The 13,405-nt window shown below is 46.4% G+C and overlaps 1 protein-coding gene across 1 annotated transcript; it reads left to right on the forward strand.

The window, feature by feature from the left end:
- Positions 1–6,264: 6,264 nt before the first annotated feature.
- Positions 6,265–13,317, forward strand: PSMD8 (proteasome 26S subunit, non-ATPase 8). Its single transcript, XM_082709102.1, has 7 exons — positions 6,265–6,666; positions 7,907–7,979; positions 8,096–8,198; positions 9,368–9,533; positions 10,551–10,651; positions 12,243–12,354; positions 13,086–13,317. Exons 1-7 carry the CDS (start codon positions 6,304–6,306, stop codon positions 13,221–13,223), a joined length of 1,056 nt encoding a protein of 351 aa, XP_082565228.1. The 5' UTR covers positions 6,265–6,303; the 3' UTR covers positions 13,224–13,317.
- The last annotated feature ends 88 nt before the right edge of the window (positions 13,318–13,405 follow it).

Here is a 13,405-nt window from a genome sequence, read left to right on the forward strand (position 1 = left end):
GCCTCCCCGGGCTGCCCCCAACCTCCCCACAGTCCAGCAAAGTCTTCCATGACCCAGACCCATGGCTGTGGCCTGGAGTACATTCTGATTGTTCGGTGCCCAGGTTTAGTACCAATCATTAAATATTTTGAATTTCAATACCTATCTAGTGTCTAGCTTAAGGAGGGGACTCTGGAGAGGTTAGGATTTTTGTTTTAGTTGCAAGTAGCAAAAATTTCACTTAAATGGCCTACCTCAGAAATGGTAATATTAAATATAGGCTTCAGGTATGGTTTGATCCAGAAGTCGTCAATGTCTGTAGGGTTCTGGCTCCATCTCCCTGTAGCTTTTCCTGACCTTCCCTCTTAGTGTAGTCTCTAATCTCAGGCCAGCCCCCTTTACAGTCCAAGGTCCACATATGTTATTGTTCAGAAAGAGAAGGGGCTGGAGTCCAACATTCCCAAGCAAGGCCTATCAGTCACTCTCATTAGACTACTCACACTGCCAGAAGTTAAAGCCAATTGAGCCTACCCCTGGAGCTGAGGACAGTTTTACCCTAATCTCTTGATTATGTGTGAGGAAAGACAGTTCTTGTAAGGAAAATGTGCTGTCAAGAAAGGAAAAGACTGAAAGGCAGAAACAAAACAAAACCCCTGCTCCAACAAAAAGGTCCAGGGGTCTGCATGCAGACTGAGGGATGAAGAGGTTGTCCTTGAGATGAACACCAGGGAGAAGGAGAAGGTTTGGGGGACAGACTGAGGCCTTCGGGCATGTATGGTCATGGTCATGTATGGCAGTTCAGGTATGAGAGACTTCTGGAGGAGGTCATCCAAGAGGCTGCAGGGATGTCAGATCTGGGGCTTAGGAGGAAGGTTGGGGATGGTCAAGCCATATGGCACCATAGTCCCCAGTAAAGACCCATCAACAATATTAACCGCACTGATGCAAATAAAGAAAATGTGATAATATCCGGTTTTGTCCTGTCTTAGTCCGTTGAGGCTGCTATAACAGAATACCATAAACTGGGTGGCTTGCAAACAAATATATTTCTTACTGTTCTGGAGGTTGAAAGTCCAAGATCAAGTTGTTGACAGATTCCATGTTTGGTGAGAGCCTGCGTCCTGGTTCATAGATGGCCATCATTTTGATGTGTCCTCATGTGGTGAAAGAGTTAATGGAGGTCTCTGAAGTCTGTTTTATAAGGGCATTAATTCAATTCTGAGGGTTCCCAAAGGCTCTACCTTCTACTACCATTACATTGGGGGGTTAGATGTCAACATCTGAATTTGGGGGGGGGGGGACAAAAACATTGACATTGGGTCCATGGCAGATCCCTTTTCTTCAGCAAAATACATTTTCATCTCAAGCACATGTAAAACATTCTCCAGGATAGAGGATATGTTAGGTCATAAAACATGTCTTTTTTTTTTTTTTAAGATTTTATTTATTTGACACAGAGAGATCACAAGCAGGCAGAGAGGCAGGCAGAGAGAGAGGAGGAGGCAGGCTCCCCGCTGAGCAGAGAGCCTGATCATGACCCGAGCCAAAGGCAGAGGCTTTAACCCATTGAGCCACCCAGGAGCCCCTTAAAACATGTCTTAATAAAACTAAAAATATTGCTTATTAAAAGGCAGATATTGGCAGATTGAATTAAAAAAAAACAATGATCTATCCTTTATGGAAATAAAAATGATTAGAAGAGCATGTTATGAACAACTGCACACCAACAAATGGAATAACTTAGCTGAAATGAAAAATTTCTAAAAAAATACTAAAAAAATAAATCTTTTTTAAAAATTACAGATTCAATTTCCTTGCCTATTCTAGACATACTCAGATTTTCTATTTCTTCTTGAGTCAGTTTTGATAGTTTTTACAAGATGAGAAAACTAAAGGCCAATATTCGTCATGAGTATAAATGCAAGACTCCTCAACAAAACATTTCCAAGCTGAGTTCAGCACTGTATTCTAAGGATTATACACTGAGACCAATTGGGATCTATCCCTGGAACACAAGGACTCAACATACGAAAAGCAACCAGTGTAATACATCACATTAATAAAATAAAGGAAATACAACCATGATCATCTCAACTGATGGAGGGAAAAAAAACATTTGACAAAACTCAACACTCTTTCATAATAAAAATACTCAACAACCTGAGTTAAATAGGGTTAAATAAGGGAAATAAATACAAACCCCAAAGCTAACATCATACACAGTAGTGAAAGACTGAATGCCTTCCCTTAAGATCAGGAACGATCATGGACACTCATTTCTACTTAACATACTATTGGAAGTTCTAGCCAGAGGAGTTAATAAAGAAAAAGAAAATAAAGGCACCCAAAATAGAAAGGAAGAACTGAAGTTATCTCTGTAGATGACAGGAAATTTTACATAGAATACACACAGAGCTAATAAGTGAATTCAGCAAACTTGCAAAATGCAAAATCAACACACAAAAACCAATTGTATTTCTATACACTATCAATGAATAATTTGAAAAGGAAATTTTTTAAATTTTTTATTTTTTTTATAAACATATAATGTATTATTAGCCACAAGGGTACAGGTCTGTGAATTGCCAGATTTACACACTTCCAAAGCACTCACCATCACACATACCCTCCCCAATGTCCATAACCCCACCACCCTCTCCCTACACCCCCCCACAACCCTCAGTTTGTTTTGTGAGATTAAGAGTCTCTTATGGTTTGTCTCCCTCCCAATCCCATCTTGTTTCATTTATTCTGAAAAGGAAAATTTAAAAAACCCAATTCTATTCACAACATCAAAAAGAATAAAATATGAATAAGTTTTATAGGGGTGGTTGGCTGGCTCGGTCCATAGAGCATGCAATTCTTGATCTCAGGGTTGTGGATTTGAGCCCCATGTTGGCTGTGTGGAGATTACTTAAAATCTTAAAAAAAGGATACGTTTGCACAAAGAGGTGAAAGACTTGTATACTGAAAACTACAAAACATTGCTGAAAGAAATTAAAGAACATGTAAGCAAATGGAAAGACATCCTATGTTCATGAACTGGAAAACTTAGTATTGTTAAGAAGATAGTACTACCTGTATTCATTCGCTAGGGGTGCCATAACAAAATACTACAGACTGGGTAACTTGAATAAAAGAGATTTGTTTTCTCACAGTTCTGGTGTCTAAAAGTTCAATGTCAAATTGTCAGAAGGTTTGGTTTCTGAGGCCTGTCTCTTTGGCTTGTCAATGACTACTCTTTTGCTGTGTTCTCACATAGTCTGTGTGGTCACATCCCTGATGTCTCTCTGTGTGTCCAAATTTCCTCCTCCTCCTCCTCTTCTTCTTCTTCTTTTTTAAAGATTATTTATTTATTTACCAGTGAGAGAGAGTGAGAGAGTATGAGCAGGGGTAGGAGGCAGAGGAAGAGGGAGATGCAGACTCCCTGCTGATCAGGGAGCTCCACATGGGGCTCAATCCTAGCACCCTGAGATCATGAGTTGAGCCTAAGGCAGATGCTTAAGTGACTGAGCTACCCAGGAACCCCCCAATTTCCTCTTTGTATAAAGATTCTTGTCAAACTGGATTATGTTCCACCTTAATGGGCCTCACTTTAACTTCAGCACCTCTTTAAAGTCCCTATAACCAAATACAGTCACACTCTGAGGTATTGGGAGGTTATGGCTTCAATATTTACATTTTAGGGGATTTCAGCTCATAGCAAGACCAAAAGTGATATACAGATTCAAAACAATCTCATAATCCCAGTGGCAATTTTGCAATCATAGAGAAACCCATCCTAAAACTGATATGGAATTTCAAAGGACCTAAATAGCCCAAACTGTCTTGAAATAGAAGAACAAAGTTGGAGGACTTATACTTCCTAATTTCAAAGCTGCAAAGCTACAGTAATTAAAACAGTGTGATACTGATATAAAGAGAGACATATAGACCAATAGAATACAATAGAGAGCTCAGAAAATAAGCCTTTATGTATACAGTCAATTGATTTTTGACCAGGATGCTGAAACCACCCAATAGGGGAAAGGACATTCCTTTCAACAAATGATACCGGGAAAACTAGATATCCACATGCACAAGAATAAATTTGAACCTTTATACCATACACAAAAATTAACTTAAAATGGATCAGCTTCTTAAATTTAAGATCTAAAACTGGGGCAGCTGAGTGGCTCAGTGGGTTAAAGCCTCTGTCTTTGGCTCAGGTCATGATCTCAGGGTCCTGGGATAGAGGCCCCCCTCCCCATTGGGCTTTCTGCTCAGTGGGGAGCCTGCTTCCCTTCCTCTTTCTCTGCCTGCCTCTCTGCCTCTCTGCCTACTTGTGATCTCTGCCTGTCAAATAAATAAAATCTTTAAAAAAAAAAAGATCTAAAACTATAAAACAGGTAAAAATCTTCACCTTTGATTTGGCAATGATTTCCTAAGTATGATACTAAAAGTCCATGCAACAAAAGAAAAAATAGACAAATTAAACCCCATCAAAACTAAAAACTTTTGTGAATCAAAGAACTCCATCAAGAGAGTGAAAAAACAACCCATAGAAGGGCAGAAAATGTTTGTAAATTGTATGATAAAGACTAATAACTAGAGGGGCGCCTGGTTGGCTCAGTCAACTTAGGCTCAGGTAGATGGAGCCCATGTGGGGCTTCTTGCTCAGTGGGGAGTCTGGTTCTCCCTCTCCCTTTGCCCCTCCCCCCTACTTTTGCTTTCTCTTGCTGTCTTTCTTACTCTATCTCAAATAAATAAATAAAATCTTAAAAAAAAAAAAAGTATAAGAAGATGCAATGACCACACAGAAAATTTCAAAAAGGAAATCCAAATGTTCAATAAACACAAAGGATGCTCAACTTCATTAATATGCTAATGCAAAAGAAAACAACTAAAAACTTGTGGTTGTCCCTTATCAGACTGGCAGAAAAAAGAAGCACGTTGCTTTTTTTAGAAAATATGTGTAGCACGACTCAGTTTTTGTTTAAAAACTCTTAAAAATAACACAGCTAAATGGAATTGAAATAAAAACTTTTTTTTTTTTTAAGATTTTATTTATTTATTTGTCAGAGAGAGAGAGCGAGTGAAAGCGAGCACAGGCAGACAGAGTGGAAGGCAGAGTCAGAGGGAGAAGCAGGCTCCCTGCGGAGCAAGGAGCCCGATGTGGGACTCGATCCCAGGACGCTGGGATCATGACCTGAGCCGAAGGCAGCTGCTCAACCAACTGAGCCCCCAGGCGTCCCGAAATAAAAACTTTTTTTTTTTTTAAAGATTTATTTATTTGACAGAGAGAAATCACAAGTAGACAGAGAGGCAGCCAGAGAGAGAGAGAGAGGGAAGCAGGCTCTCTGCTGAGCAGAGAGCCCGATGCGGGACTCGATCCCAGGACCCTGAGATCATGACCTGAGCCGAAGGCAGCGGCTTAATCCACTGAGCCACCCAGGCGCCCCCCGAAATAAAAACTTTTAAAAAAGTGCGTTTTTTTTTAAAGATTTTATTTATTTATCAGGCAGAGATCACAAGTAGGCAGAGAAGCAGGCAGAGAGAGAGGGAGAAGCAGACTCCCTGCTCAGCAGACAGCCCGACGCAGGGCTCCATCCCAGGACCCCGAAATCATGACCTGAGCTGAAGGCAGAGGCTTTAATCCACTGAGCCACCCAGGCGCCGCTAAAAAAACGTTTTGAAAGACAGGCAATTTTACATACCCATTCATTCACTCATTCAACAAATATTCATTGACTGTGTACCACATGCTGAGAATACGGAAATAAAGAAAACCGGTAGATATCCCTGCTTTTGTGGAGCTGACATTCTGAAGAAGACAGAGAGTTGGGTTTGAGAAAAGGGGACATGTTGAATAGGCGGGTGTGATATATGCAGAGGAAATGGGAGTAGGGATAAAAAAAAAATGGGAATCCTCCGCGTATATGTGGTATTTAAGGCATAATACTGGATGATTTTTGTACAGTTTGTGTATATTTTTGTAAGCTTGGAGAAAATGTAGAAGGATGCACTGAGAGACTCCACGGAGACCTGGGTTCAAATCTCGACGGTTAGTCTCTGGGAAAGTTACCGAGCCTTTCAGAGCCTGTTTATAAAATGGAAATAATGACATAGCTCCACTACCGCCCCCTCTTGGCTTAAAGAAGCTTCTGAGAAGGTGGACTCTCGAAGACAGAAGCGTAGCGTCGCGAACGCCTAGACCGAAGCCATGACAGCCATATTGGTTACGGGAGGCGGCAAGGCGTTGTGACTGCTGCCATTTTCAGTTAGGGCAGGAGAGGACTTCCGGTCACCATCTTGAATGACAGCAGAGGCGGAGCACTGACTGACATGTTCATTAAGGGCCGGACTTCAAGGGCACCTCCCCGAGAGCGACTGAATACAAACCGCGGCGGGCGGAGGACAGCAGCCGTGGCCCCGCCCCCAATGTTGGGCTCCACCTCCCGGCCCCACTTCCGCCGGGCGAGCGTCTGTAGGCGACGCTGCCGTAAATCGGACCGGAGGTTTGCCGCATCACGGAAGATGGCGGCCACGGCGGTGAACGGGACGCCGGGTCCCTCGGGCTCGGGCTCTGCGGCGGCCTCGGGTGCAGTTCTTCAGGTCGCGGCCGGCATGTACGAGCAACTTAAGGGCGAGTGGAACCGTAAAAGCCCCAATCTTAGCAAGTGTGGTGAAGAGCTGGGCCGTCTCAAGGTAGGGTTTGGCGGGGGCCTGTCTTAGGGTCTAGACCTAGCTGAGTTCCCGGCCGCGGGCGAAACCAGGGCGGGTTGGAGGATCCAGTAAGGTGAAGGATTCGGAACTGCCAAAGTGCGGATTTCAAGAGGTGAAGAAGAGATTTGGAACGGGGGGCGTCTGGGTGGCTCAGTGGGTTAAAGCTTCTGCCTTCGGCTCAGGTCATGATCCCAGGGACCAGGAATCGAGCCCCACATCGGGCTCTCTGCTCAGCGGGGAGCCTGTTTCCCCCTCTCTCTGCCTGCCTCTCTGCCTACTTGTGATCTCTGTCTGTCAAATAAATGAATAAAATCTTAAAAAAAAAAAAAAAGAGAGATTTGGAACGGATCAGAGACGGCTCCACAGTGGCGGGGCGTGGTGGGGGGAGCCAGTGATGAAAATGTTCAGGCATAACTAAGTGGGGGGTTCAAGTTTTGGTGTTTGGAGGCCTAGCTGGCTGGAGCGGCAGGATGGGCGTATTGGAGTTTTTTTTTTCTGATGGTAGGTTCTTGACGAGAGCAAGTGGGGAATGAGGACGGGACAGGGTGATGAAAGAAGGCTGAGATGAAGGATTACGTGGTTAGACCAGACCAAGTCAGGGTCTGAGAGTATCTGGGACTTGGGACGCATGGTGGGGTGTGGGAGAGGGTGGGCAGCCGAGTTTTGAGAATAGGACTGAATCTAGAGAAAATATTGTTATAGGAGAGGACCAGAATGGGGTTCAGGGTGCTTCAGACCGAACGTTGTTTGGGAAGGAGTACAAGTATTGTGGGCTGAACTGAGTCTCTGAATGGGGCGTGTCTGTTAAATGATATGTGGGCTGGGTGATGGGGGGATGTTACCTCCCTTTCCTCCCGGATGTAGATCTGGGGGTAATGGGAGGTGTAGCTGGGCCCAGCCCAATAAATTGTGGAAAAGGTCTGCCAAAAACTGAAGGTGCTAGCGTCCTCCCACCCCCTTGATTCCATTGAGTCAGGGATGGAGGATGTTTCCTGTTTTCCCAGTGGGTCTATTTATAATTATAACCTGAGGTCATCCTAAGTGGGCACTCAGTGTGCCCAGGCTCTGTTCTGACTCCTTTAAAACTCACAACAGCTTTGAGTCAGGGATGATGATTAGTTTTGTTTCCTAGGTGGGCAAACTGAGGCTTTGCAAAAATAAGTAAACCTGTACTTGAGGTCCCATCTTCTTTCTTTCCTTCCTTCTCTGCTGTCCTTGTCAGCTGGTTCTGCTGGAGCTCAACTTCTTGCCAACTACAGGGACCAAACTGACCAAACAGCAGCTCATTCTGGCCCGTGAGTGATTGGGGCTTGTGGGGGGTGATGGGTTGGGGGTGAGGGGAGGAATGGCAGGAGTGGTAGTCAGAAGAGGGACTCAGGCACCTCTTGAGAACCTGCCCTGTCACCCACAGGTGACATTCTGGAGATCGGGGCCCAGTGGAGTATCCTGCGCAAGGACATCCCCTCCTTCGAGCGCTACATGGCCCAGCTCAAATGCTACTACTTCGATTACAAGTGAGGATGGGTCCTGCCCCTGATTGGGTGGGGGCAGGGGGTTATATGGTAGTTTTTTGTTTTTCTTTTTCTTGTTTTTAAATCACTGGTTCTCCAGCGTCTCAGGTCATCTTCCTTCAACTGGAAACTCCCTGTTTGCCTAACTCTGTCCCCAGAATGTACAGGGTCAGGAGTTTGAGTTTCCTGGAGGTCCTTATCCTGAGATTGTACCATTCGGTCTCTGTTGGCCTCCAGTCTCTTCCCCTCTCCACGTTCCTATACTACATTTCTACTCTGCACTGTAGCTGCTTTTCACCTGCCCTGGCTCCAGCTTTGCCCCCTTCGATTCATATCCCATGACAGCCAGTAGATTCTTTGCGATGCTAAAACTTGACCAATATTGATACCCTGATTGGAATCTGTCATGGCTCTCCATAGCTCTCAGGCTTCAGACCAAACTTTCCTGCAGCCTCCAGTGCTGTCTGAGCCATGATCCCTCTGACTCTGCCTCCCCTATCTCAGCTGGTCTCCCCCACTGAACTCCTAAAGTCAGAGGGGTCTTAGTCACTGCTGCATTCCAGTACTGCCTAGCATGAGGCTGGGCCCAGAGCAGGGATTCACTGAATGTGTTGAATATAAAACATAATGTTTTTTAACTCAATGTTGCTTGAGTGGATTAATAATTAAGAATTTGACATGTTTAGAAATCAGACAAACCTGAGTTTGAAACTGATTTTGCTGCTTCCTGATTATGTGGTCTTGGACAAATGACTTCACCTCCCCATACCTCAGTTTCCCCCTTAAAGTAAGGTTGATAACTCCTAATATAATCACAGCTAACACACAATATGAGTCAAGTACTGTTCCGATCACTGTACCTGGTTTAAGTCATTTGATTCACTTAACCCTTATTCACTTGACCTACCTTCTAAGAGATGGATGCTGCGGTAATTCTCTTTTTTTAGTTGGGGAAACTGAGTCTGAGTCCCTTTCCTGGAGTGAGGTCAGTTTCTTGGGCCCATACGACTTGTGACTTCATGCCTCTCTGGACTTAGTTTCATTTGAAAACTCAAGACCCCATACTTCTGCAAGGAGACACCACGGGTCCATCAGGGTCTCTGGAGGCTGGCGCCGGGGGCTCATAGATACTTAAGTTCTCCTTATGTTGGTTCTCCCATCCTCGTCCACAGGGAGCAGCTCCCCGAGTCAGCCTATATGCATCAGCTCTTGGGCCTCAACCTCCTCTTCCTGCTGTCCCAGAACCGGGTGGCTGAGTTCCACACAGAGTTGGAGCGGCTGCCTGCCAAGGACATCCAGACCAATGTATACATCAAGCATCCTGTGTCCCTTGAGCAGGTGAGGCTGGGGAATGGGCGTGGAGGGAGGATCTGGAGGGGGTGGTGCAGGTGCAAACATTAGGGGAGATTTCCTGGAGGAGTGAGCTGGGGTCACCTGTCTTTAACTTGGGGACTCATTTGCTCATTTTTTCAATAGCTGTTGAGCCCCAGCCACGTGCCATGACATTGATTGGTTTTCAGACTGTTCTACAAACAAAACATTAAAATCCAGGATCTGGTGGGCATGACATTCAGATGAGGAAGCAGACAGTAAACAAAAAGATTAAGTAATCTATGTGTTCTGTCAGATGTTAAGTGCTATGGAGAAGGACAAAGTGGGGAGGGTGGAGAGTTGGGGCAGCGGTGAATTTTTTTGTAGGGTGGTCAGGGAGGAGCTTCTGAAAAGGTAAGATTTGAGAAAGATTTGAAAGGGGCCATGAACCCAGCCACGTGGACATCTGAGGGGAAGTGAACCGAGTAGAGGGAGCAGCCTAAGATGCCGAGGCAGAAATATGTCTGGTGTGGCTGAGAGTAAGCCAAGAGGAAAGTATTTCTAGAACAAGGTGAGCATGATCAGGGAAGAGCTTTAGTACCTAACTTAGGAGGTAGTTCCTAGAGCTGAGGTCTCATGGGAGGAGTTTGCTGTGGTGAGAAGATGGGAGCGAGCAGTTATGGCTGGCTGCACAATGCAGGCAAAGGACTGGAGGGATGAGCTCTGGGGTGGGTCCAGCTCTCTCTCCTGTGATTGGAGAATAGGTAAGAGAATTAGCTATCAGCACAGGGCAGTTTGGAGAAAGGATGTGCATGCATGTTTGCGTGTGTGTGTGTGTGTGTGTGTGTGTGTGTGTGTGTACAAACCAGGGAGTGCTTCCTGGAAGAGGAAGTGCTCAGTCTGCATGGGGAATCATGACTACTCTAAGGGTGTTCTAGCAGAGGAGATTATTGAGGCACTGGGAATGTGGTGAGGCCTCAGCTCGCAGACCCCTATGCTACCTCTTCCTTATCCTCTTTTCCTCTCCACCCTTGGCCTCTACAGTACCTGATGGAGGGCAGCTATAACAAGGTGTTCCTGGCCAAAGGCAACATCCCTGCTGAGAGCTATACCTTCTTCATTGACATCCTGCTTGACACTATCAGGTGTGTGGGGTGGGGCAGGGTCCTGTGGGGTTCAGAGAGTTTGGACTCTGGAGTCAGACAGCCCTGAGTTGAAGCCCATTCTGGCCACTTGTGGTCTGGAGAGGTTGGGCACGTCACATCTCCTTCTCTGTGAACTGGAACTTGTCATGAAATTGTGGAAAACAGCCCTCATCTCACTGGGGGCTGTTTATCTGTGTGCCCATATGATCCAGGCTTGGGCTTGGCACCCAGACAGCGCTCAGCAGGCAAGACCCAAGCTGCTTTTTTTAGAAGTGCTCCAGTCCATGAGGCATGTGACCTCACCTCAGGTCTCTTAAACTGTGGAACCCTCAGTTTCTTCTTCCTTAGAATGGGGCCATTAAGTCCTGCTCAGGGGTGGCTCTGTACACAAGTGATGTGACATGGGCAGGTGGGCATGACACTGACACATCCCTTGAGGAATAAAAGGGTCCAGGTGGTGGCAGAGCGGGTTCATGGATGCAAAGTGCCAGACTGAGATGGGTTTCCATTTCTTGGATGGCAGAACTAAAACTAAGCCCAGAGATGTGGCGGGAGTGAGGAGGGCTAGCTTACGAGTTTAGATTATTTTTATTTTTTATTTTTTTAAAAATATTTTATTTATTTGTTTGACAGAGACACAGCAAGAGAGGGAACACAAGCAGTGGGATTGGGAAAGGAAGAAGCAGGCTTCTCACCAAGCAGGGAGCCTGATGTGGGGCTCGGTCTGAGGATTTTGGGATCATGACCTGAGCCGAAGGCAGACACTTAATGACTGAGCCACCCAGGTGCCCCAAGTTTAGGTTATTTTAAATAAATATTTGGTTCTCCAAGGGGCGCCTGGGTGGCTCAGTGGGTTAGGCCTCTGCCTTCAGTTCAGGTCATGCTCCCAGGGTCCTGGGATTGAACCCCACGTTGGGCTCTCTGCTCCGCGGGGAGTCTGCTTCCCCCTCTCTCTCTGATTGCCTACTTGTGATTTCTCTTTTTCTGTCAAATAAATAAAAACTAAAAAAAAGAAATTTGGTTCTCCAAAATGAACAAGTAGTAGTATGCAGTGAGTGCATACCTGCCGCTTGGCTTAAGAGATAAAATACATCAGAAAGAGATGCACCCTCCGTGTCACTAACTTGTTCCCAGAGCTCACGCCTTTGTTTTCAGTGACTTGATCTTTGCTGTTTCTCTTCTTCAGTCTTGATCTTGTGCTTCTTAACAGGGGTGGCAAGAAAACCTCTCAGGATTAGATCTAGAAATGGGGTACAGCAAGCACCCTTGGGTATATAGGGGGGTGATTCGGTAAAGAGTTCCCTCATGTGAGTCCCAGCCTGGGTTTCAGACAGTCTGAAGTCCTAATGACTGGGAGTGGGATTCAGAGTTCGAGCCCAGTAGTCTCAGAGATCTGGACCCTGCTGTGGCCCTGGCTTTGCACCTCTGGTCACACTCCTGCCCCTTTCCAAGCCTGGATGAAACAGGGCAGGAAGCATGTTCCAGACATCAGTGCTGAACTGAAAGTTCAGAGCTCACACATGTCAGCCCTGGGAGGACAAGGCCTGGAGAGTTGTCTGTGTTCAGTAATGAGAACCTTGTCTTTCCTCAGGGACGAGATTGCTGGGTGCATTGAGAAGGCTTATGAGAAGATACTTTTCACTGAGGCCACCCGGATCCTCTTCTTCAACACACCCAAAAAGATGACAGACTACGCCAAGAAGGTGCCTGGGGCACAGGGCGGGAGGCGTGGGGCCAGGGGTGCACTCATAGTAGGGTGGGGGGGGCCTGGAGGGACTCTGGAGCAAGACTGCACATGTTTAAATCCAGCTGTGTGACCTCAGGCAGGTTGCTGAACTTCTCTGAGCTTCAGTTTCCTGATCCATAGAGTGGGGGCTGGAATTTAACATGTGGGTTCTTGTTTAGCATAGCACCTGGCAGGAGGTGGAGGTGGACGCTGATGCCCAGGGCCTGTTGAGCTGTTGTACTTAACAAAATTCCTTAGAGGATGCAGCTTTTCTCTGCAAGACCTTGCCTCATTTGGCCTGGGGTGTTTATGCACCAATAGTGCCCTTGGAGGTGCTAGGGCAGGGGGTGGAGGGTAACTGAGGAGGGTCAAGACCAGACTGGAAGAAGTGAAACTGAACTTCAGCTGTGGTGACAGCTGATACTTAGTGATCATTTACTTTGGGCCAAACACTTCTCGGCGCTTTAGAGGTATTGGTTCACCGAATCCTCATAGTAGACCCAGGGAGCTGTGTGATTAGAGTCCTTGCTTCAAATGTGGAGCAGCTGAGGGACAGAAAGGTGAAGTCACTTGTCTAGAGTTGTGTCGGTAGAGTAGGGTTGGCAAGGAACGTGAGCCAGGGCCCAGGTGGGCAAGTGCTGGCTCTGTGGGGTGGGGAGGGAGCCTGTGTGATCACCCCACCCATCTGTCACCCTTCCCTTCCTGCAGCGAGGGTGGGTTCTGGGCCTCAACAACTACTACAGCTTTGCCAGCCAGCAACAGAAGCCAGAAGATACCACCATCCCCTCCACGGAACTGGCCAAACAGGTCATCGAGTATGCCCGGCAGCTGGAGATGATCGTCTGAGCCCCCCCACCCCGGTGCCGGGGTGCGGCCAGGCCTGCAGCATTTAAAGCAGTGGCAGGGCAGGGCTTCTTCCAATAAAGGTGGATTGACCTTCTCTCTTGTAGGCCCTTGTCTCCCCGGGTGGAATGGTGGGGAGCCAAGTTCCTTATCTTGGAAGAACTTAGAAGTTTGGGGGCCCTCTG

The sequence above is a fragment of the Mustela nivalis genome (genome assembly GCF_964662115.1).
Source record: "Mustela nivalis genome assembly, chromosome: 18".
In the NCBI taxonomy this organism is placed as follows: Eukaryota; Metazoa; Chordata; class Mammalia; order Carnivora; family Mustelidae; genus Mustela; species Mustela nivalis.

Bases quoted from the DNA above. Each gene is read 5' to 3' on its own strand.
- PSMD8 (XM_082709102.1), top strand. From the start codon at position 6,304: ATGTTCATTAAGGGCCGGACTTCAAGGGCACCTCCCCGAGAGCGACTG. The intron at 8,199-9,367 runs GTGAGGATGGGT...CCTCGTCCACAG, and splicing joins TGCTACTACTTCGATTACAA to GGAGCAGCTCCCCGAGTCAG. The intron at 10,652-12,242 runs GTGTGTGGGGTG...GTCTTTCCTCAG, and splicing joins ATCCTGCTTGACACTATCAG to GGACGAGATTGCTGGGTGCA.